Source organism: Crocodylus porosus, unplaced genomic scaffold (assembly GCF_001723895.1).
Source record: "Crocodylus porosus isolate Cpor-Errol unplaced genomic scaffold, CroPor_comp1, whole genome shotgun sequence".
NCBI lineage: Eukaryota > Metazoa > Chordata > Crocodylia > Crocodylidae > Crocodylus > Crocodylus porosus.
The window spans coordinates 98,119,956-98,146,188 of NW_017728931.1; the positions used below are offsets into that span (position 1 = coordinate 98,119,956).

The 26,233-nt window shown below is 40.5% G+C and overlaps 1 protein-coding gene across 1 annotated transcript in view; it reads left to right on the top strand.

Annotated features, from left to right (window-relative positions):
• The first annotated feature begins 15,039 nt into the window (after positions 1-15,039).
• Positions 15,040-26,233, top strand: part of MDFIC (MyoD family inhibitor domain containing) — a 96,415-nt gene continuing 85,221 nt past the window's right edge. Inside the window, exons 1-4 of the mRNA XM_019543951.1 lie at positions 15,040-15,062; positions 17,657-17,659; positions 18,832-18,836; positions 23,991-24,266. Of these exons, the coding sequence (XP_019399496.1) occupies positions 15,040-15,062; positions 17,657-17,659; positions 18,832-18,836; positions 23,991-24,266 (307 nt within the window). The remainder of the gene's footprint in view (positions 15,063-17,656; positions 17,660-18,831; positions 18,837-23,990; positions 24,267-26,233) is intronic.

The following is a 26,233-nucleotide window of genomic DNA, read 5'->3' on the forward strand; positions in this document are numbered from 1 at the left end:
AGTCCCTGTTCCCCTGAGCACTGCCAGGAGTGACCAGGAATAACGGTCACAAGCTGGCAGAGGGTATATTTAGGCTAGATATGAGGAGGTGCTACTTCACTGTCAGGGCGGCTAGGATCTGGAACCAACTTCCAAGAGCAGTGGTGCAGGCTTCTACCCTGGGGGTCTTTAAGAGGAGGCTAGATGAACACCTTGCTGGAGTTGTTTGACCCCAGTACTCTTTCCTGCCATGGCAGGGGGTTGGACTCGATGATCTGCTCAGGTCCCTTCTGACCCTAGAAACTATGAAACTGTAAGATGAAACTCAAAAAATGTTGTGAGTTTAATGCGCCATATCGAATTTGTAACATACAATCTGTTCTTTTTCTGCCTATATTGTAATGAGATGAGTTTTATAAAATTACTTTATGTAAGTATCTTTGAAAAATATTTAGCATAATCAGTAAAAAAATTAAAGTTCCTTTCCTTCCTAATTAAGAATAAAATAAAATTGTGTTTAAAACGTACTATTTAAGTTTTTGCTAATTCCATTAAGTGAACCCATACATTAGCAAGCAAACTATAAAAGATCTTTATATCATGCCAGAGCTGTCTTGAAATAGCTGTTTAAAGCCAGGGACTAGTTTATGAAAATAATAGAATAGTTTATGAATAGTCAGAGAGCCCCGTAGAAGTCTCATAGTAGCATACTAGTTGTATTGGATTGTGGTGAAATGGTGCAGATTTTAAGTTATATAAATGACTGTAACATAAACTTCCATACTTGCAGTTTTTAACAGTTTAGCATTTTCTGGCTTCCTTAGAATTTTTAAAGAGAATTTGCTGCTTAGTTTTATAATATAATTGGTAAATGCTGTCTTTATATTACATGAGCATTTCTGTATATCTCTACGTCTTTTTCAGAAAAGAGTTTTGAAACAGTCTTTCCAAAAGGGCCTTGTGTTCATTCACTTCACAAGGTACCCAGCAATATGCATCCATAGGTTTGAAATCATTACCAAGTCTTCTATATGGTTCTTTCATATACAGCAACAGTCCTCACTATGGCTAGTTTCAGTAAGGTGTGTCATGCTTGAGCAAAACTTGGAAACTTGAAAACCATGTGTTTACACTTTTAGAATGATTACTACTAAGAGGAAAGTATTTCCAATTCAAAAGATGTGAAAAAGGCAGCACAAAACAATTATTCTAGTTCTGGTTAAATAAGATTCTGAAAGAAAGAAAAGAAGAAATGATGATGTTACATTTTCCTCTCTCCCTCTCACTTCAGCTTGCCTTTCAGTTCCTCTTATTCTATCTACGTCTGCTTCTACCTGACTCCGTATGGCTCTCAGTTGCAGTTTAACAGTTTAACCAGTGTAACATGGTTAATGCAGTTTTCATACAATTGAATTATTAATCTTAATCCCAGTTTGTGACAAATTTTAATTTGTTTTAGTCCATAGCCTATGCTATTGCTACTCTACTTTTTAACTGTCTTCTTTTTATGAGTAGAAGCTGTATTGATCCACTTCAATTCTGTAGATTAACAAGGAAAAGTAATCTAATCTAATAATATGGAAGTCTTATTGTTGATCTGAGTTAGAAGAATTGTTTAGACAAGTAGTTTACAACATTTTTTTCATTTGCGGACCCTTACATTTGAAATGGAGTTGTAGACCCCTTTGAATTTATGTATTGTAAGTGTGGGTATTCACATACTTTTGATTGATTATAGTCATCTTTTGTGGACCCCTGAAACCAGGTTTGGGCAAAATATGGCCCCCGGCCTAGATCTAGCCTTCCAAGGGATTCTATTTGGTCCATTGGCCCCACTTGGCCCAGGTGTGGGGAGTGGCCTGAGCAGTGGTGCATATGGTAAGTTTCGCCAGACTTAACTTCTCCATGGTAGCAGCTCACTCTGCCCAGCTGTGGTGCTGCCAGTGTTTCTAGTGCCACTGCTGGGCCTGGCCTTGCTTTTCAGGTATCCCAATCTGTCTGCCCTACACCCACTGCTGGGGATACCAGACAGAGTGAGTAGGCAGGTGAGGTCTCCATGGAGACCAGCTAGGACCTCCACAGACAGGGCATGTTTAGCTGGGCAGAAGGAATGGGGCAGCAGCTATGTGTGCCCGGGCTTCAGGGGTCCTGTATCCACTCCCCCCTTTGGACCGCAACAGCTCACTAAAACTTTTTAAGTGGCCCTCCAGCCCAAATAATTGTCCACCTCTGCTTTAGACATAGTTTGTGGATCCCCAGGCCTCCACAGACCATAGGTTGAAAACTACTGGTTTAATTATTTGGGATTAAACATTTTAAATGTACCTATTTTTAAACATTTATGAAAAAAATATTCTGAATTCATAACATCTGAAGGTGTAGGCTGCTGCCCAGGAAAGCTAATGCATTTCTGAATGAGTTAGTTTCTAAAATGCCACCTTGTCCTACCTTCTTGCTGACTTTAGTGTAAAATGGCTAACTATTGCATCTCATAGTATTTAGGTACCTGAGTGTTGATTTTTTTTTTTAATCATTGGGATTTACAATAATACACACAGCTGTACATCTAAGTCACTAAATACAAGCACAACAGTGTGGATTCCATTAAGGTGCTTATATTCTTTGTGTCTCCATCTTAATTTGAAAAAGTCCTTCTATACCTGGACTTGGGCAGCTGTATATGCTCAGAAGTGATCCAAGCTGGCCACTCAAATATTTAAATCCATTTATGCTCCATTGTGAATTAATTTATTCTTGGGAAATGAATAAATCCTACAAAAGTTCTTGAAATCTTAGATGGAAAATGGTAACAGCAGCAAAAATGTGACTAGTGACTGTTTGATATGGCTCAGGTTTACTGATTAGCACAGTGGTTATGCCTCTTGCCCAGGACACAGAAAATCCATCCACTGAGGTAGTTTAAATCTACATCTTCCTTATGCCAAGGGAGAACCCTAACTGCCATGCCATCTCCCTGGAGAACATCTGTCCAAACTTCCTAGAACACTTTCTTTAAGAAAGCAGAAAAGACTCCTGAGAAGACTCCAGCCAAGAACCCTTCAAAAAGTCCAGTCAAGAGACCTGCAAAAAGTCCAGCCAAATCACCTCAAATAAGTCCTTCCAAATCAATATGATTGCTATTTACAATATAAATATATTAATGTAGCTATATTACTTATCCATAATTGATTGAGTTCAAAATTCTAGGGTATTTTTGGTGAAAATAGGGTATCGGGTCTTGGATCAGGAACCGATCCCCCATGTATAACATTGTTTCTTATGAGAAAATTGGTTCCCAGTTACGTTTCAACTTAAGACATGGTTTTCAGGAACCAATTGTGTCATAAGCCCGAGGACTGCCTGTATTGTTATGATTTTGGACATGGTTTAGTCCAGGGGTTCCCAAAGTTTTCATGCTGTGGCCCAGCAAACTGTGGCCCAGCAGTCGCAGCTGACCTGCCAGCTGGAAATTCTGGCTGCAACAGGTAAGGATACCCCCACCTACTGGGTGGGCAGGTGGACCAAACCCTGCACTGCCACAGACCCTGCAGAAGGAGCTGCGGCCTCTCTGTTTGGCTGTCAGGGGCTGCGGTTTGCCGGTCCACGGCCACTTCCAGTCCAGCAGCCGACCCACTGCAGTCTGACACCACGTTGCCGACCAGGGATTGAGAACCCCTGGTTTAGTAAAAGGAATTGAGGGCTGCATACTTGAAGAAAGGGGATTTGGTGAAACTGCTAATCTCTTTCCATTGTGTTACTAGGATAAGAATAAATGCCACTCCCACATTCAGAAGGGGCTAATCATGGGAGAGGTATCCAAAGTTTTGTCTGCCTGTAATGCAAAATTTAACTCCTCAAGAGCAAAAACATCTTGGAGTAATGGGCCATTAGCTAGAGAAATTCCAGTTGCTCCTGGCAGGAAAGAGATTTTGAGAGAATTCTGAGCAATTAGGACAATGCTGATGGGTGGGGACTGGCTTGACTCTCTGTTAGGTGAGGTAGTCCTGGTCTTTGAATTGTCCCCGGCTTCGAGAGAGTCCAAGGGCCCAACAGTCAGTGCTGGCAGGATCAGCAGGAAGGCTGATCTCTGAAAATACTGGCAGGTCTCCTTAAAGAACAAAGCTGTAGTTAGATGAGAGGGTAAAAACTCTATGGCTGTGTTCAGACGAGCACAGCTGTGTGGTATGTGGCACCACTGACATGCAAAGGAGCAACACAGAGGGGTTTTTTTGACCTTGGTTTTTTTGACCAAGGGTCAAAAAAATCTGCTGAAATAAAAAGCAGAGTAGCACACCTGGCAGCAGTATGCGACACCCGAAGCCAGAGCCTGACCAGCCAGAGCCACACTCCACTGCCAGCCAGGCTCTATGTGGCATAAGTGACATGGCTGCAACCTCAGGAGGACCCCAGGTAAGGCTGTTGGGGCCAGCTCAGTGCTGTCCCCAGCCTACCTTACCTCACCCAGGGGAACATGCCACATATTGGAGCATGTGCACAGGCATTCCCTGTGAACAACTAATGGAGGCACATGGTGTGCTGCCATTAATTGTCCCCAGGAAATCAAATGTCCACACATATCTGGATGTGGATTACTTGTCTTTTTGTTCCATCTTCAAGCAGCATGATCAGTTTTTCTTGTATGATTCTTTTCTCTGTTATAATAAGTTCTTTTGTTGTTTTGTCTCATTACTGATTGGCTATGGTAGAGTGTGATCTTGGGCTCATTATATGGAAAAGGCTACCTATAATTCTTTCACAATGCTAATGGAAGCTGCCTGGAGCTGGCACAGTGCCTCCTGCAGCTCTAAGTTCTGGTATAAGGGCAGTGGAAATGAGGCTTGAAGGGATTAGGAGTTCTTCCAGCCAGGGCAAACTTTCATCTCTTTTTTGGGACAAGCAGCAGGAGAGTGGGGAGAAACTTGGGCCTCCAAAGATACTCCACAGATGGGTTTGTGGTAATGACAAGGGCATTTTGGGCTGTGCTAAGCCTCCCCACAGAAAGAATGCAGACGTCCTCACTGGTGAGAGAGGATACACCTCAGGAGGTGCACATTACTCATTGAAAGCATAGGAGACATATACACCTGCACAGGTTAAATTGCTCCCCAGAGCCTGGTTGTATGGGCATGGAACAAATAGGCATTCAATGTGCAGGGCTGGGCTTCAGCAAAATGAACTTTGTGGTGTGTTTGAAAAATTCCAAATTATGAACTTAGGCAGTCAAGATTCTTTGAGCAGGTGTGATATATTTTATTAGATTAACTAAATAGTTGGAAAAATAGCTCTTTGCAAGCTTTCAGGCACAGACACCCTTTTTCAGGCATATAGAGACTTTCTATATTCACTGAGCTGCTTGAAGACTGTCTGTATGCCTGAAGGAAGGGTGTTTGTGCCTGAAAGCTCACAATGAACAATTTTCCCAACTATTTAGTTGCTCTAATAAAAGATATCACATCTATCCAAAGAACCTTGTCTGCCTATGTTCTTAGACCAATATGGCTACAACCAACAACCCTAAATTATGTACTTGGGAGTCTGAGGGTCCCATATTGAGATTACATTAGTATGTCACGCTTCCAACAGCCATCATTTCATATTTGTCTGCAAACTCAGACAAAACCCCCCTATAATACTGTTTCAGTTTACAGTTGGTGTATATATTTTGCAGCCTTTTATGTAGTCGGCAGGGCCAAAACCACAATTCTTTTTTTTTTTTTTTAAGTAAGGCCCAGGATGTGCAGCCATATATGAGGGGTTCTTAAATGAACCCAAAAAGCAGAAGAAATGCTGATTGATGCATGATTAATGGCTTGGTGAATGAGGACAGACTTGTTAGGGGGGTTGTTAAGGAAGGAAAAATAATTGTGGAACTGGGAGGGGATGAGGTTAAAGGTCTAGAAATAGAATGTAAGGTGCCTGGATTTATTGCAAAATAGGAAGGGTAATAATGTGTGGAAAGGAAGTAGGGTAGGCTGGAAGAGGAAGCAAGTTAGAGGTAGGGGCTTATGTGTGCTAGACTGAAAACTGGTAGAATCGATGAAGTGGCAGGAGAATGGTGGTAAAGTGTGAAGTTCAAGATAAGATAAGATATCATAGGATAAACGTAAGTGAGGATGATAGCCAAAGGAAGAAATGGGATGGAAATGGAGGTGGGGGTGGGAGGAGAGATTAAAAGGGAGTAAAGATTTGAAAGAGACTTGTCAGAGACTGTCGTAGGGGAAATGCCTGTGGCAAAGGGAGATGATGTTGTACAACAAAGTACCACTGAAGGAAGGAGCAGGTATTAAATGGTTGGGGTAATGGGATACTTAGAAAAAAGGGTGCTGAAATTAATTACAAGTGGCTATACTATGACAGCAGTGGGAACAAAACAGCAGACTATATGAAGTTTAAGCATAGTGGATGAGAAAGTGGTAAAATCAGAAGGCCTTTCCCTGGAGTTCTAGCTCTCTGGCAGTGGTTTGATTAGTTTCCTGAGAGCTTTTATAGCTGGGGCCAAATCATGGAGAGAGGCTGAGATGTCTTGTGCAGCTGCTTTGTCTTTTGGGGACAAAGGGATGGAGGCACAGATTTGGCTTGGTAATCAGTAGTTTGGTTGTGCTGCTGGGCTGGTGATGACCTGTGTAGGAGACCTGCGTAGGAAGGAAGCATGCATGTGATATAGTTGCTCTCTTTGCTATGAGTAGATGATCTCTGGAGCTTGGTTCTGTTGGATAAGTCAGAGGCAATTTTTTTCAGTTGTGGCTTTTAACTCCCCTTGAACTCGACAAGTACAAAAATGCAGTGTAACTATAAACTTGAGCACTTCCAACTTAAAAATGTGTTCTTTGGCTGTGAAATCTTACAGTAGAATTATAAAGCCTTGTAAATAGGAGTGTTATAATGGAAAATATGACACTCTAATATACGTAACACCACTATCATTTCCCTGCTGTATCTGCACTTTATGTAATAATCACAGTCAAAGTGCAAAAGAACGAAATGATTTTTTGATGGGAAATCTGGGGTTTTTTTTAAATCTGGAAAGAGAATTAAAAAAACAAAACAAAAAACGAAAACACTTGAGGTTTATTCAAAAAGTGAACGTTGCCAGATTTCAGGTGTTGCATGGAAATATTTTTAGATACTGGGTTCACTAAGTAAGCAAGGCTAAATTATATAGTTTTAAAAGAAAGATGATCAGTTTTTATAATGAAATTAAACATTTTTATTACTGAATATTTTTTAACATATAGTGAAACTACTGTAGTCCTTTAGTATGTTAAAGATAAGAAAAACCAAGGTTTGGCTGCTGTTCAGTTAGTTCCACACGATAAGGATTTGTGAATGCCACTGGCTTCTGCTATATTGAAAGTGTGTGAGTGTGTGAGCATAATAATTTATAGAGATTTATATCTTGTCTGATGAACTGAGAGGAGGATCAGAATTTTAACTTGCTCACGGGGAAAAAAAAGTTGTATGGTAATTCATTCCATTGTAATGGTTTGCCCCTGACTGCAGTGAATTTTTCCATTTCGACCCTGTGACTCTGTAAGTCTTGTTTCTCCCAGTTTTTGTTCTTCATTGCCACTACTGTTGTTGCATTGGCTCTGAAAGCAAAGATGTTTTAACTGTTAGACTGTTCAAATACCAGTGCTGCTTTGTAATTGTTTGGCATTAATGTCAAGCACCTTGCATTTTACTTCCTTTCAGGAAGCTGAGTGTGTCACTTTTACAGGAAGGTCAGTCTCCCCAGGGCATGGTTGGTCAGTAATCTCACTTCTACAGTTGGGTATAGAACATGTACATGATTGACAGCCAAAACCTGCTTTAATAATGGGTTAAGAGGTTTTTTTGGTATAATCTTCATGCAAGAAAATAGTGTTTGAAGGGTTTGCCAGGATGGATAAGCACTGCCATAGTTCATTTGAAAAAGGTTTCTTCCAAAACATTACATTTCTTTTGGAAGAGTACAGCAAATCAGAAGCAAGAAAACTTCCTTTCAGATGTGCTGAATATCAGAGCTATATCATCTACCTGCACATAACGCTTCGATACGAACATCCCAAATGTGACAGATATATATATTTTTTTATTTTCAAGTACTAAAAGCTAACTTTTCCATTTTGGGCATTTGAAACATGTATTGTTTAATTACATCAGTTTGAAAGCATCAGTTTAAATTTATACAAAATCTGTGCAGACACCCAAACCCCAATCCTACTTTCCCTTTGTCTTCGTCTTTGTTGCCACTAGTCCTGAAAAATACGCATCTTGCCGGAGGAATGCAGCCCCATGAGAGATGCCCCATGAGAGAGCTCTTCCATTCTCTCAATGTGCAGTATAGTGGCCCCCCCATGAAGTCAGTCTTACTTCATCCTGACAGCATGCATTCTAGCAGTAGGAAGAACATGAGGGTAATCCTGGTTTGCTTGGGGAGGTATGGAGCTCTTTCATTCTTTCAGTGGGGCAGCCTTATGCAGTTCCATCATGTTGGGATCTGTCTTGATCCATTTCCCTCAAAAAAATATCCTGTTGGGCTGGATAGAGTAAGAAGAGAGAAGGGTCTTCCCACCCTTTGCCTAGTAACCCCTTCTCCAATGCTGTTTAGTCATTGGATAAAATGCATAAATAATATTGGGAGCAGAAGTCAGAACCCAACCTCTCTTTTGTCCTAAAGTAGTGCCCTCCTCATTAGGATAAAGAGTCAGGTTCCATCTTGCATCCTGTTCTTGTCCCTACTGTGATGCTTGAATGCCTTTTCACCCAGTTGTCAAATGTAAACAGGAGGGTTGGAGGATATGGTCAGCCTGGTGGTTAGGGCACTTTCTAAGGCAGTTGGATATGTAGGTTCAAACCCCTTCAGGGTGTTGTGGGTATTAGGACCCAGGTCTCCTAAGTCCTGGCAAGTGTCATAACCATTAGGCTCTAAGTGCAAATGGGAATGGAAGGGGGACAATCTCAGTGTCAGATAGTTGTTCCACCTGGTGGCTTTTTTTTCACCAAAAACTTGTGGGCTTCCTATTCTTACTAGGTCAAACTGTTTTGTAGAAGGGCTTTGATAGCGGTATATGTGTAGGTGGCCATTCTGAATAATTTATGTGCACATGGAATAGGCCACATCCAGTTGCACAAGAATCTTTCCTAGCCAGTTTGAAGATACCAGGGAGCTAACTGTTTTTACAACTGTTGATTGGGGTGGGATAGGATGATGTTTGGTGACTGGGCTTATCTCCATGAGATGCTTGCTGTGCAGTAAGTGTCACTGAAATGTAATTAGCTATGCAGTAAATGTCTTGGTTTTTACATGTGCATCCTTATTAGGCTGGAGTAAACTAATTTACCTTGAAGCAGGATAGTACTTGTAAATACAAGTACTGTCATGCTGCACTCTAAAAACTCTGCAGTAGTACATGTGTAGATGCTGCCCAAGTTGTCTGGGACACAAAGGTACTTCAGTGCAGAGGCTGCCTGCTGGCTAGTTCTGTGCTGAAGCACCCTTGTGTCCCAGGGAGCCCCTATGCAGCACATTGAGCTGGGGGGACGGGAGCAGTCCCAGGCTAGCAGGCTGAACCCTGGGCCCCCTGCCAGACAGGGCTGCTCTGACCCAGCTCAACATGCTGAATTCCTAGGTGGAGGTTCAAACAGAAATAAACTCTGGAGTTTATTGCTTTGCATTAATTGCATGTATAGACGTGCCCATAGATGCCTAACATCAATGTAAGTGCCACTTAAATGTTTTAAGAGGTGCAATAGGATCCTAGGTCCCTGTCATTTTCTGCCATAGGGCAATTTTAAGAGCTGGTATGATGAATGATAAGGAGAGGAGGTAGGAAACTTAGAGCAGTAATTCTGGAGACTGTTGAGAGGAATTTTCCTGCTAAGATTTTGTCTTTTGTATGTGACTTATTTGGGCTTCTTGTACACAAAGTAAATATGTTCTTTGAGGTTATATGCTGTATCTGCAGGAATTTAGACACAAATGGATGCATCCATGATAGGGGGAAGCCACTTGTGGACCACCATGATATTGAGGTGGTTTGGCACTTGGCATAGGGCTTACCCAGGGAGCTGTTCTGAGTCATGGCAGTCCAACCTGAACTTCCTGGCTAGGGACAAACATAAGACATAAACTGGTTTAAGCGATCAGAAACTGTAACAGAACAGGTGTTCTGTGCACATAAACCTGTTTGAAAATGACCAAAACCAGTTTGAGATAAACCTGGCTGAATGTAGTTCAAACTGGTTTATGCAGTGTCTGTCCCAGACCCCTTGCTGATTTAAAATAAACCAGAGTCCTCCAGCTTCCTAGCATGCTCTTGGGCTGGGCAACGTTTTCTGCTCCACAGCAGGGCTGGCCTATCCCCTCTGCTTCTTCATGGCTTCTGCTGGCTAAGCAGGGATTACTCCCCCTTGCCCCTCTGCTTTATGCATACACCTCGGCATTAGCTAGCAGACCACATGCCGGCTACAGTCCATGCTGTGGCAGAGACAAAGGCTTTTCGGAGCTAATCAACAGGTAACTTAATGGCCTTCCTTGGAAATGCTGTTTGAGAAGAACTGTTTGCTCCCCTTCCTCCCCATCACCACTCTCTGCTAAGCTGAAATTCCCCCCTTCCCCTCTGCCTTGCTGATAGGTGTCTGGGTGTTAGCCAGCAGACCACATGCTGGGTCTGTGCTGAATCAACAGACAGTTGGTAACATCACTCTGTTTTCCTAATGGGGCAATAAACACTGAGAGAAGGGTGATAAACACTGTTATCAACTCCCCCCGACCCCACCCCTTGTTTGCCTTTCTGTTTGCTGCAGACAGGATAGGCAAGCAAGGAGGGAGAGTGAAAAGCTTAGTATCAGCAACAGATGCATGCGCTACACCCACCTCCCTCTCACTTGCCTCAGAGTGCTAGCCCGGGGCTGCAGGCTGGCAACAGTCCTTCCCCTTGAGCAGCGAGTAGGGAAAAGCCTGAGACTGCAGGCAGGGTGGGGGTTCACAGCTCTTCCTAATCAGAGCCCTGCTGGGGCTTGGCCACAACCCCCACAGCTTAGCTCTGTGGAAAGGCAGGGAGGGCTGCTCTAGCGCCCCCCAACTTCCAGCCTGAGCTACTGTAGGCATGTGCCTGAGTTTCCTCAGTCCAGAGGGATTGTCTGTATGGTTGGAAACTGGTTCAGCTTAGCCAGGTTAGACTAACCTGCAAAGGTTGCATCAATACAGGCTCAGGCTTTTTGAGTGTCTGTCCCTAGCCCCTGTGAATAATTCAAAATCCAGAATCCCTAGAGAACTCTGTGCTTTGGAAATTCCCTTAGATACATCTGCTTTACTGGGATTTATGAGGGGGCAAGTGCATGTCCATTATATATAGTTTCTGCCTTGGAGGATTTCTAGCTAAAGACATTAAAGGTACGTGAGAGCCATAGATGAGGAGAATCCCCCATACTGTGCCAGTGTAACAGGAGCTGGTACGTGCTGTTTTCTGCCACCTCACACATTCAGTTTTTGCCACTGGAAAACGTATTGGTATCTCACAGACCATTCTCCAATTTTCAACTCTTTCTCCTCTTGGTTCTGACCCTATCAGCTTACAAAATAGCTGATAATTAGATCTGTAGCAGAGGAAGATCATGATGTGCAAATTTAGTGCACCCTTTCTCCTCTTTCCATCTCACCCTAGCTGTGCTCTAGCCTCTCATTTTATTTCAGCTCACTAGCACTAAGGGTGACCGACTTGCCTGAAGATCTGGAATCAATCTGTGTCCCCTGAATCTGAGAAAATATTGTACTGATACTAGATCACCATGTTGGTTCAATAAGAAACTGGTTTTTTTCCTTGCATTTTAGTATTGTGCTGTCTACGGACTTTATCTTTTAATTCTTTGCTACTCCTGCTGCATTTTAAATTCTGGAAAATCATATAGCTATAATCAGAAAGCTTCTTCCCTGCTGTAGCACCCACCCTCAAAATCTCAGTGGTTCAGCCTACTTTCTATTCTGCTGCTGTTTTCTCCTGGTTAGTCGGTGCCTATCCTTATTTTTCTGACATTTTTGCCTCCTCAATAACTAAGTTCTCTTATTTGAATAATGCAAAATACCAAGTATTTCTTTGGTCCTTGTGGTTCCCACCCCTTTGCTTCTCCTGTTGTTCCATTCCCTTGCCACTGTGCTTTATCTGTGTCTTTTTCTGTTCTCCACTTGCTTTCAGATGATGCTGAACATAGCATCAGCTGTAAGAGACAGAAAAAGAGAAGAAAATAGGTGTAGCAAAGGTACTAGAAACACAGAGATTGGAGGATATAATACTGTTTTTGCACTGATCTGCTTCTATTTTGCCTGTTCTCTGATGATACTTCCTTTCCTCTGCTCTTACCCTTCCATTTTTACACTATTTAGGTCTTTCTGTTCCTTATGGTTAAGTGTTTGATGTTTAATGTTGGTACCACTCAGCTTTATAGAACCAATCAAAGACAGAAAAATGTGACCAAAGTTATCCCCATGGTGCCACTCTTTAAAAGCCTACTGAAGTTGTGTTGCTTACATCAGTGGTGGTCAGGGTTTGGTAGGAGCAACAGTGAGATAGAATCTATAAATCAAGGCAGATGTGAATTTTAAAGACGCTTCTGACTTCTTGATTGTTTCAAGTAGTTGGCTTTTGTATTTTTATTAAGACCCAATGCAGTAAGTCTCTGTATGTGTGGATTTAATTGAACATTGCAAACTTGAAACCCTGTCATAGATGAAAGCTGAATACATAGGATTAGCTCTGATTAAGCCTGACCCTTGAATCTTTTGTTCACCTTTTTTTTTCCGAGAGAGATTGTGGTGGTGAGTGGGAGGGACACTAACAATTTTGGATTGATGGTTCAACTGCCTTTATCATCACCACATTTATTCATGGTAGGGGAACATGTAGCTGCTTTTCCCAGCTAATCTTTCAACATTTTTGGAATCAGGGGAAAAGAGTGTGCAGTTACACAAATCCAACTAGTGAAATTGCTGGTAAAAATGATAACTCCACTGTCTTAATGGGGTAGAATTGTTTGTATTGCTTTGTACATTGTGTTCTACAATTTGCCAGATAACTCTCAGCAAGCAGTACCCATTTTTTGGTGACCTTATTCAACACTTTTTCCTGTTTTGATAACAGGAGATATAATATTTTTATATATTAGAACCATACAAGTTGTACCAGATTTAGTATGTCTTTGTTTCGTGGTGTGTAGTTATTCAGTGTTGTAACTATAGATTGCAATATGCAATAATTTAAGTAACATATAAATTATTACACATTGCATAAGTTATAACTGTTATGTCAGCAGCTCAGAAAAACTACTTAACCTCACACCAGGCCCCCATAAAAATTCAAATGACAGAAAACAAAATACCTCCAAAAGTTAAAATACTAATTACAGTATAACCTCATAAATCCAGATACCAAAAATCCTGCACTTCCCCCTGCCGCTACAGGATCGGCCGCCACTTCCCCACTTGCCCCCCCGGCCCTCCCAGACATGGAGGGGGAAGTTTGCATGCTGCGGCTGCCGTCGCTGTTCACCACCCTGCACCACCACTCCATGTGCGGCCACTGGTCTGGGACGGCTGCCGCTACCTGCCCCCTTTGCAGCACCGGTTTTAAAAATCTGGCAAGTTCAAATTTCTGGCATATAGTCAGTCCTGAGCACACCAGATTTATGAAGTTATATTGTAATATATAAAATCTCTATTAGAAATATGAATGTGCAAAATGTTAGAATGCTGACCATAAATGAATATGGCATTACACATGGATGGATCTAGGATTTTGAAAAAGGGGATGCATTGGGTATGGTGCATCATCACATATAACACACCACAGTTTTCTCCAGTTCAAAATAAACTAGAAACTTTACTAATATGCTAGGGGCCTAGGGCTTAAGATGGAAGCAAATATATCTTTATTGGAATGTGCATTAACTTTCTATATCATATAGTATGTCTAATAAACTCAATGTCAAAGGCAAACATAAACACAAAGGCAAAAATCAATAAAAAAAATGATAAGATGTTTCATTTAGTCCTATAGTCATTAGTATTAAGTATGCATTTCTTTCAGATTCATAAACCAAAATCTAACCTTCTTGAGCATCTTGACAGTGCATTCAGTATTTCACTGAATGTTATGTTCACACCTGAGTTAATGTTCACCTGAGTTAATGTTGCCACAACTGAATTAATGTTTTTAGATAGAGTTAAAAAGATCCTGTAGAACTGAGAAAAGATATATTACTAGGAGCAGCTAAGAGACAGCAGAATTGTCAAAGAAAAGCTAGCCTAATTAATGGAACATCAAGACAATTAAAAAGGAGAAAGGGATGTTAACACCTGTGGAAAGAAGAGTTTAGAAGGAATCAGGTAGATTATAATGAGCAGGAATCCTGGTTTTTCTGTTTAAAAATACCAAATTCTCTCATAAAATCCCCAGGTTCTGTGGTTTGAGAACCCTGAATCAGCATTTTTCAGCAGTTAAAATGAAACACCACTATATGTATAGTATGGTAGCAGTTGAACACGATGTTTTATTGATATATTTACAATGTTAAAGTAGTTTGGAAGCCTACCAGTGCCTCAATCATTATAGTAAAATAAATTCTAAATACATATATATTTTGGTATTTGGTTTTGTTTTTGTTTTTTTATCATGGAAAATCAGAGCTCCCCCTGCCCCCTTCACTAACCAACTGTGGCTGTCCCCCCATCTACTGCTGCTTTGTGATGTTCAGCAGCCCTTAAATGCTGGTGCCATGCCCATGCTGTTGTCCTTCCCAACACACAGTCCCCTGTCCCCATCACTGTCCCGACCTCCAGCGTCCTGGCCTTGTTGATGCCTCTTACTCCTGACCCACAGTCCCCGCCTAGGCTGGCCATGCTGGTGCCTCTTACTGCCAAACCCCAGCTCCTTGTCCCTGCCAGTACCTCTTGCTCTCAATCTACAGCTCCCCACACCTCCTAGCCCTGTTGGTGTACCCCTCATTCCTAACCTACAGCTCCCCTAACCCCACCAGCCCTTCCAGAGGGGGCCTGCAGCAGTCCCCTGCTCTACCCAGCCCTAAATGGACTCACAGGATGGTGGCCTGTGGGGATATGGTGAGGATGGCCTCCACTGCATGCATGTCATGCTGCATCTCATGTGGAAGCACAGGCAACAGCTGGGACACCATACTCCGCCCTGCACCTGCTGGCTGGGGCTGGGGCTGCAGCATGGTAAGGATGACCAGCACTGCACTTCACAGCAGCAGCATAAAGTGGAGTGTAGCTCTGGCCCAGGCTGTGTTGTAGACAGTTGGAGGAGGGGGAGGGGCTCCAGGTGGTCTCTGTCCCTCCTGGGCTGGAGCACGATGACTATGGCAGCTCTGCCATGTGCAGGCAGCGGCAGAGTGAGTTCTGCCCCAGTGTCAGCCCAAGGAAGGAGGACAGGATGCCTGTGGCACCCCTGACCCTGAGCTAGGGCTCTCACACTGAGTTAGGTGGCCTGGCCACAGCCCCCTCTACAGGCAGCATTTCCTCATTGCCCTGGCCCTGAGACCACAGGAACTGTCAGCTTGGATACGCAGCTCGCTGCCACCACCAAGGGCCCCCCAACCCCCTTCTCCTGCTGGAGCGGCAGGTGCCTCATTGGCTAGTGGCACCAAGCACTGCCTCAGACCCCACACTGCCCTGCCACAGTCCTGGTACCAAGACACCTTCTCCCAGTGCTAGCAGGCAACGGCTGCACACGCTGCCCCGCTCTGCACCCTCTTCATGCATGCATCCCCTCCACACGCACCCCTGCCACACATGCCTCCCTGTGTTCCCGTGGATGGTTCCCAAGCCTTGCCCACTCCCCCCTCGACTTACTTGCATCCAGCTGCCAGGGCTGCTCCCACCACCCTGCCTGGCTGTATGCTGGCCATGTGCGTGCATGTGTGCACATGCACGTAGCACCCCTTACTTATAATTGCCATCCTTCATTCCCCCAACCCCAAGTAGCTCCTCTGTTTTTCTCCTTTAAACAGAAAAAAATTGTGACTTACCCCTTTAAAGGAGAAAATCTGCATTTTTCCATGTGAAACAGAAACCCATATCCCTGAGAATGAACCATAGAGTCATTTGACTTCCTTATTACTGCCTGAATAGAAATTCTGCAGTCACTACCAGGCAGTTGGTTTTAAACCTTGGGTGGAGCAGGAACCAAATGTGGAGGGTGGTGTATGACTGCACCACTGCATCTCAACTCCCAGATTTGCCCTTGGCAGTACAAATGTCTGTAAAAAGATATAACTGGTCATATTATAGGTGGCTCCTATGGGAAAAAAAAGCATTGACTAGGAATAAATCCCTGTGGTTATTTCCTCATTTCCAAGTAAAGAAACTTTCAAATACTGAGAGAGAGAGAGAGAGACTGATTAAACAACAACATGCCAGGGATTCATAACTTATGAGCATTGGAAGGCTTGGATAATGATGTCCCCTGCTGCATAATGTTCTTGATGATGGGAAGTTTGGCACTTGACAAGGAAGGACAGAGAAATATCTTGGCCAACTGAATGTAATGAAAGAGCAGAAGATATCCTCTTTTTTTCCTTTTTTTTTAAGTTACACTATTAAGATATGGCCATTAAAAAAAATGTCCTGGAAACTATGCTATTGTGTTTATTGAAAAATTAAATAGACATTTTAGATTATGACTGCCAGCATTTGGAACTTCACAGGATTCATAAATGTTATAATTTCATATTTCATTGGGAATGCCCATTAACTACATAAACTTGTGGGTCTTTTTTCATGCCATGTTGTTACAACTGCTTCTTTTTAGTCATATCAGGAATCTTTTGTATGACTTCTCACTGCCCTTCAAGGGATTTGCAAGGTCCTGCAGTGCTTCTTAGCACAGATCTGAAAGTATTCTTGGCACATCCTTATGTACTTGTGACACTTTCACCACTCACATACCTACAGATGCCAATGTTGGTCTTCCCTTTCTGGATTGAGAACTGGTGATATAAAATAAATTACTCTTCTCCCCAGCCCTGCAATTTCTTTGGCATTCTGTGGATGTGTTTTGAGACATGTTTTAGCAAACTATTCTCAGTGTGGGTCCTGTAAAACTTCTATGAGCAATTTCTCTATTTTCTTTACAAAGAAATCCTGTTTCATAAAAATATATTGTATTCATTTTGAAGACAGCTCTTGTAAAACATGAGGACATTTCTAAAAAGATGGTTGATGCTGTTAGTTGGTACTTTGTTTTCCTTGTAAAGTCAGCATGGTATAAAAAAATTCAGTGTAAAAGATTGATTTTAAAAGATAGATTGTACCTTGTTATTTAGTTAATGTATGCTTTCTGTGATACAGAACGTGCAGTATATGCTATTTATTCCCTAGAAAATATTCAAAAATAATTGCTGACAAAAACCACTTCACAGATTGACTCAGAGGTACATCTTGTAATCTGAATGTTAATATTCTAGATAGCAATGCAGAGGTAAGTATTGATGTAGTTTGAAGATTCATGTGGAGGCTAGTCAGGGTTTTAAGTTTGCAGGGCAAGAGCAGCTGAGATCTTTGAGGTCTACCAGCTTCACTAAAATTATATGCTAATGGAAATATGAGTACATAAAATTTGTAAAAGCTATTTACTATGGTCATTTTGAAATGTTGCTACTTATATATTAGGAATTATGTCTGTAGCATGTCTTTGTAATATATATTATGATGTTAATTTTACTCCAGGATATAGATAACTTGAAAAGGCCATGTTTTACAGTGCACAATTAGTTGCAGTGTTCTTTAGTTTCCCCAAATCTGGGTTTGTATTATAGAAATATGCTGACCAGAAATTAAGGATCTGACTTCATTGCCTTGGATCTAGTCTTTTCCTTGTAACCTGCACAAAGTGGGAGACAGCAGCTAACAATCTAACAAAGTGACTGTACAAAAGCAATGTAGAACAGAGAATGGACATAGAAGTTATTGTTTTCTAAAAGCTGATTCTCACAAATAAACAAACAAACGAAAGAAATGGCAAAACTTTTTTTAAAAGTCAAGTCTCTCATATTTCCTCAGGGTTCTTCAGAATACTGGATAAAATGTACAAAATCAAATCCTTCTAAATTTTCATATTTTTACTTTTTTCTACCAAAATGGTCCTCTAATGAATGCTTATGATATAATCTTTTAAATAACATGTTATGTTCTTCCATCTCTGTGAAGGATAATCAAACTACGTAGGCAGTAAACAGGTAGATACTTTTCTAGAGGTGGCCTTGGCCTGCCTGGTAAACTTTACAGGCATTTGTTTAAGCAGACCTGGAATTGTTTGTGAAATGTGGTTAGGCTACTACTTAGTGTTTGTCCTTTTGGCAGTCATGTAGTGGCTTATTTTATTGTTTTTTATTGGCTTAACGTTGACCCTTATAAATTTATATATCCCATATATGTATTTGCTAATGTGTTTGACATGTCTTTACCCTGACTCTTTTCCATTAAAAAGGATGTTTTGCATGCTGACATGTGTTCTCCTTAAATACACAGATTGGAATGATTAATAGGTACAATATATGTGCATTCTCACTGTTTTATAAAAAACTTTGCATATTAGAACAGAATTCTTATTTTAGGCAGTGAAATGAATGCCGCCTGAATGTATGGATATAAGTAGTATGGCTGGAGACTTGTCATAGACATTCTAGCTTCTTTTTTTTCTAATTTTGACAATTGCCTTGTACTCAAGTCTGCATATAGATGTTCATAATTACTTTACTAAAATTGTGCTCATTTTGGATAAATGTTAAAATACTGGAATATTTTGTCATCGCTTATTCACCTCACAATTAAATTACTGTGTAAAGTTGGTTAAATAATAGCAGAAGTTATTGTATTAAAGCTCGCTTTGTAAAGAGACCAATGACAGGGAAGCAGTGAAACACGCTAATAGATTATATGCTATAGCAATATATTGCCTTTTTTATTACTTTTCCACAGGCAGCAGATTCATGTATAGTTATTACTAGCTACATTATCTGCTAGTTTTCTATCAAAAGAGATTCACTCTATTGAATCATTAATCCAATATTTATCATTCTTATTGAAAACTCACTAGTGTTAGCACTGTATAAAATATTGACCTAAATCTACTGGTTTTGCTACATATTGAAAACATTTTAACCTAAAAAGCACTGTATTTCTTAGGACATATGAAACTATTCATTGTGGATGTTTAAAATGACAATATTTCTATGTTGTGCAAGAAATGATTTCAGAAAAAATATCTTTAACATAGAGCAGGTGACCAATGCCATCGTAAGTCTGAAGATGCTGAATGTTCATACAACTGGTATTTGAAATTTTGATGTGTATTGCATTAGTTACTGAATATCAAGAATAAAATTTTTGCTCATACATAGAGTGTAAAATGGGGTCTTTTGTAGCAGCACATGGCCTGTTTAGAATGATATAACAGACGCTGAATGTTCACATATCAAACAAAATGCCATCTTTCTGTAGAAAAGAGGTGTCAAAAAGTTTCTTTGTACCTTTAACGCATGTGATTATGTAGTACAAAATGCAGAGTTTGTAAAATTTCTTGAATATACAGGCAAAAATGAATAATTCAAAACAACTCATAAGTTCTACATTCTATTGTATCTTTTATAACGCAGGCAGAAGATAGCATTGTGTTCCCAGTAGAGCTGAATTTGCACAAGTTACACCTCTGAAAATGCCAGATGGTCTATGGTCTACTTTTGAGAGCTGTCACATATGTAAAGATTTGAAAAAAGAAAGACAGCTGAATGAGAGCAGTGGATCATTAAAGGGAGAGTGAGAGTCCCTGGGTATCACTGTGTTTTAAGAAGCATTGTGTCGTTTCCCATATTATACTTTTTTTTAAGATATACACAACCTTTAAAAAATAAGGTAAAAATATTTCTGTTTTAAACCACATGGTTGCAGCTTAATCTTAGAACTGTCAAGTGCTTTTGTTCTTTATGCTAGAATGCAGTCATATGGTTCCTAATTGGTTTCAAGTGTATTTTAACCATAAGATTCAAGTCTCCCTGGTGAAAAATTATCAATAAAGTTAAAATAAATTTAAATTGAGATAACTAATCCATTTGGGGGTTTTATTCAGTTTTGATTTGACCTACATATCATATGTGAATACTGCAAAGCCAGTCAGCTAAAAAGTTGTATGTTAATACTAAAAGGATGAAGTAAGAGTACTTTGGGAACAGAATTATTATAAAAAAGCCGTAGTAAAAATAATAATAAAAGAAAGCTAAAACAAATAATGGAGTATTGCTTAGTTTTCCCAAGACTTGCTGATCACCTTCAAATTGACAGAAACAGACCTAATTTTGAAGACTGAAGATTGGATAATTTGTCAAGTTATTGTATTGTAATGAAGCTCCAAACATACACAAACAATTGCAAGCCATGACCACCAATTTAGCTGGCTTGGAAAAGGTCATAACTGTCAATTTTAGCAAGTTTGTGCCTAGACGCAGAGAATTCTTACTATATTCTATTGCTTTTATTTATTGTGGAAGATTAACCCCTCCCAAGCAAGTTTGGATAATTGATGCTGCTATATTATTTGGTAGTTTTGCCTCCTAGGAAAAATACATATCTATTGGAAATATAAGTGGGTGAAGCATGTTTAAGTTACCTTTTGAAATGTGGAACGATTACTAATATTTTCTTAATTTATCTTATTTAGAGATGGAGAAGAGAGACACCACATACACACATGGACACGCACGCACACATCACATACACAAATTCTTTTCCAGAATCTGCTACTGATTCTTGCATGACTGTGGCCAACTTGCCCTCTGTCCATCTGTAAAGTGGAAAGGTCACCTTTGGAAAATGCTTTGAGAACCCTGAATCAATGTTCTTTAAATGTGCAATGAATTTCTGTTGTCAGTGAAACATATGCAAATTATTGCATAGACCCTTTACAGTTGTTTACAAATGTCAGCAGAATGTATAACAACACAAATAAATTCCAGAATCTGTGAACAGCCTCTTGTACCTATGCTGTTGTTCATACATTTGCCAAGCAGAAGAGCAAAAATTAGAAGGACTGGTTAATTTCAAGACTGCAGGCAACTGTGAAATGATCAGGAATCATGTCAGTTTCATGGTGTTTCTATTGCTTGGCAAAACCACGAGTGTCAACTGTAGAAACAGATGCTCTAAGTCCTCAGGGGAAGAAGAGCCCAAGAATAAAGTCAGGGTGACCACTGATAGTGTAATGGAGTCATTTCTTCAACCTACGCTTTCCTTCCTTTGCATCAGACCAGGAGCCTGGCATAATCACTGTCTGATACACGCTGCCCATTACTAGGTTTGGAAGGGCACTAGAAAAGATTTAAAAAAAGACAAAGTACTGTAACGTTACCTTGGAGCCAAGGGTTACAGGAGGTTAGGTTTTTCACCAGGCTAGTGCCCCCCCAGACCATGCACTTGTGTGTCTTTCATCCTGTGCATTTTTGTCTGCTTTGTATTAATGAGGCTAGTCCTCCAGCTTGCACTTCTTAGTGTGTGGTAATTTTAAAGAAACAAAGAGGGAGAGAATTAAATAATAGAAAACATTTCATATCGTTGAAAGATTGAGAGGCATGCAAGTCCAGGATAAGTAGAAGCATTCTGAAAAATGGCTATAAATGATGTGTATTCTGTATCCCTGCAAAGTGTTTATTTGCCCATTGTCAGTTCAGTTAGGATGGCTCTGGTTCAAGTACACATTACACTATTCCCAAATTTTAATTTGTATGTTTTGTCAAAGCTCAGGTAGAACAAATGTTTTAAAATGGACTCAATTGAACTGCTTTTTGTGTGCTTGTGTGCATGCACATATATCTGTAAGTACCCCCTCCCCCTACTCCCGCATATATACGCACACTTCTTTTTAGTTAGCTTTGATATGTGAAAGTAGTGACTTAATGCTAGAATGAAGCTGTGACTGGGATGAGGGTTTAGGACCAGATTTAGATCATTCTTGTATTTTAGGGAAAGCAGTTGGCAGGCTATAGGCTTGCTCTTGACAAAAGGAAACGTGCCAGCTGTTTGTTAGGTAGTATTTGGAAGTGTTAGATGGATATTGTAGCTGTGATGGTCTAGGAATTCTCTGAGAGGTAAGGATTTTTGGGGGTATTATCTTTTATTGGATATTTTTTATTGGGATAAAGTTAGAAAAACTTTTGAATGCAAAACATCCCTCTTCATCTTTGCATTCGAAAGCTTGCCTAACTTTATCCCAAGTATGTAGCTGGTCCAATAAAAGATATCACTCAAAAAAATCCTTAGGCAGTCTTTAAAAGGTAGGTTTTTTGCTGGATGCTGTAGTGTTCCCATATGACCAGAACATTAGGCCAAATGTTCACATCTTCTGCACCTGGGGAGACGAGAGTTTGCCCTTTCCTTCAATTGCAGCTGTTCCTTTAAGTGTCAATGCCATTTATTGTATTGAGGTTAACATCTTATTCTTCACCTTAGATCTATACTTGCAGACTATCTAGGAATTGGAGCAAGTGAGAAGGTTTGTTTATAAAGTAGAGCTGAACCTTATGTGTGTGTGTATTGCAGATGCTCTATGATCCATCACCGGATGGAGTTCAGGATTTTTTTTTATATACTGTAAATCTCTGAGTGGTTTAGAACCCAAAACATTATCTCACTCCCAGGTCTGATGCCAGATTAGTGGAGGTGCTTAAGCAACTGCATTTTATATGATCCATTGTAAATGTAAACATGGGTTACATTGTTTTAAAATCTTATAGATCCTTTTTTCCCAAGGTAAAGCAAGTTGCCTAAATTGGAAGCCAATACTTTTGTTTCAAAACAATTTATAAATTAAGAGCATATGAAGCATAACAACTTTTCCTGAAATACACATTTAAAAATCCTTGAAAAACACATTTTTAAATTAAAAAAAAAATCCTTTCTTGTTTGTTTTATGTATTATACTCGAAGAGAATACTAAGTTATACAGATTTCCTATTAATAGGAATGTATAAGAGAAGTAACCATACAGTCTTAATCTAAATACTATTCTGGACAGTTTATGCACCATATTCTATCTTGTAGGTATTAAAACTTTATTGATCTGTTTATTTTAACTGATTTTAAATTGTGACTATGGATTGAGAAATTGCAGTTTGCATGGGTTTTTCACTTTTCTGTGTGCATCAGTTAATGGTCTTTTGATTATGTTGCAATTGTAAGTTGAACCAGCTGCTTGCAACCAAGTCCGTGGAGCCTTCATCCCACATCTTTCCCAAGAAAATATGACTCTCAATATTAAATAAGACTCTTGTAAGCTCAGTTAGCTTCTTCTCCATTGCCTGATTGGCTTGTCTTGACTTTTTGGCCTCCCTTTGCTTTGTCACTTGGACTATTTTTTTTCCAGGCCAACTGTGCCACTTCCCTCCCATTTCATTTCTGTATCTCTTTTCTCATTACCCTCCACTTCTACCCTTCCTGGAATATGCATTTTGCCCCATGTTCTTCTTAATCTTTTTACTGTTGCTCTCATTCTAACACTTCCTCTTTTCCCATTTCTTTGTTGTTTCCTTTGCTCTGACATGCTGTATTCTACCTTCCTAGCTTTTTTCCAGTTCCAGAGGTGGTCTCTGATTTCTTAGTTCTCCTTCCTGCTTTCTCCTGCTTACTCAGGGTAAATTCTTAGCTGTTCAAGGCAGGCAGCATGTCTTGTTCCATGACTTTGGAAATGCCACAAGAATGTCTTGCATTCAAAAACCTGTCTAACGCTATCCCAACTACACAGTTGGTCCAATAAAACATACCCTAGGAAATCCTTGCCTTTCCCATTAATGACATTTTATGAATGTTTGATATAGTATTTTTAGTCTAGAGATGTTTTTCATTAACTTCTCTTTTTCCATCAAGTCTCCGGTCACTGAATACAAGCAATGAAAAGTTATCTTCTCAGTCAGGTCTCAGTCTGTTCAGATACCAATTTACAATTAAATTCACTCTTTCTCTTTTTTATTTTAAGCACAACCTCAACGCCTGCCTCAACCAAATACTTCATCACTGGAAAAGAGTGAAGAAGAAACTGGCAAGATACAAAATGGCCATGCAGGTCTGAGTAATGGAAATGGAATTCACAATGGGGTGAAGCATGCATCTACAGATAATAGAAAACTTTCAGCACCTGTTTCACAAAAAATGCACAGAAAAATTCAGTCCAGCTTGTCTGTCAACAGTGACAGCAGCAAGAAGAGTAAAATAAGCTCTGCATATTCTCAGAAACCAGGTTCTTCACCTGAAGGTAAGCTGAAATTCGTATAAAACTGTACTGAGCACAGACTATCCAAACCCTTTTCACATTAATAATTATACAATCAACTGAAAGTAATTGAAGAGCATGACTCATGCTGCAGAAGCAAATAGAAATCATTATGATAAAACATAAGTTACTTCCCCAAAGGAAAATATTAAGTATTTGAAGGAAATTGAAGCAATAGGAGATTTCTTACTTTCAAATGTTTTGTCCACCACAGTCTAATAATATTTTGAGACTGAACAGTTGCTATTCTAAATTTATAGTGACTGTTGGCAAAATCAGTACAGATATACCACAAATAGTTTTAAGAGCATTGGTTCAGAAGGTTGGTAAATACTTACATTTTAGCAATGGGAAGTTCTCCGAGGCTGAGATTTGTTTCTAAAAATGTGCTGTTAGCAGATTTCCTTTATTTCCATGTGCTGTGACTATCAGGAGTTAAAATCTGGACCTGTCTCGTAATGATTATCATGGCTTACACTATATTTAGTCTATGAAAAATTTGCATAAAAATGTTTCTTTCTTTGTCTCTCCCCATATGCACAATTAAAATGAACAAGAGTAAATATTTTTTTTGTTTGGCTACGTGTGCACGTGTGCACGTGCATCCACTTGACACAGGTATTCTAATGGCCCCAGAGTTCCTAAGATTATTTTCAATCCTCTGCTTTTTATTAGCCCTAGTACACTTGAAAGATTTTGCTTCTGCCTGTTTACTATTAGGAATTGCTGGGCGGGAGTCAGCATCAGCTGTTACACCGCTGGCAGGTTCTGCAATAGGGATCTGGAACTTGCTGGCTGGGTCCATAGCTGATGTTGTTGCCTGCCTGCTGCAGCAGAAGTCCCCGTCTGGGTCCACACTGAGCTTTGGAGCTTCTGGATCACTATAGCTCTGGCCAGGTTCTGGAGGGAGGGAGGGGAAGGGAAAGGTGGAGATGGAGGGAAAACATGGAGAGGGAGCAGGAGAGAGAGACAAAGAAGAGAAGAAAGATGCTGAGAGAGAAAGAAAGATGGATGTGGCATTCTACAGGTCCCCAAAACTCATTAAGTGGCCCTCCAACTGAAATAATTGTCCACCCCCGTTCTAGGTCCTATGCTTCTCCATTGTTCATTTTATAGCTCCCTTTACCCTTTACACCTGAGCAGCCAAGAAAGGAACAAAAAGAGTGCAAGCTTGAAGGTATGCAAATTAGTAACATGGCAGCTGCCCTGAAAGCTCTAGCCTTGACCCTTACTGTCAATCTGTTACAGCCTTCTTCACTACCCTATGTCCATTTTAGCTAATAACTGTTGGATGCATGGACCACTGGCTCAGCTTCATGAGGGGTGCTGGAGAGGGGCTAGATAGTGCACACAATGGTGGTATGTGGTGTGGTGGCAGAGCCATGTGCTAGAAAGTTGGAAAGGTACAGGTTCAGATGCCCTCTGGGGGAGAGAGACCTAGAACCTACATCTTCTGCTTCCTGTCCTAACTCACTTAGCTTCTGGGTTTAAAATATTGTGTGTACTCACCACCCCCTAGTCTTTTTCTGGACTTAAGATCAAGTACACACATTTTATTTCTCCAGTAGTCTAATGATTAAGGCTCTGACCCAAGGACTGGGAAATACAGTTTCTAGGCCCTCCTTCAAAGGGTTTGAACTTGCATCTCTGACTTTCCAGGGAAGTACACTAAACACTAGACTATGGGCTGTTAAAGCTGAACCTCCTGGGCAGAAAGGGATACATGGGTCATTAGGGTACTCAGAACAGGGATTATCACTCTGTGACCCAGGGATGTTAAACTCACTTCATGTCATAGGATCCCAGCAAGATAAGCATCCAATTTGCTCTTGAAGGTGTTCGATGTAGGTGCTTGAACCACCTCCACTGGCAGACTGTTCCAGACCTTGGGGGCTCGGACAGTAAAGAAATTCTTCCTTATGTCCAGCCTGAAACGGTCTTGCAGGAGT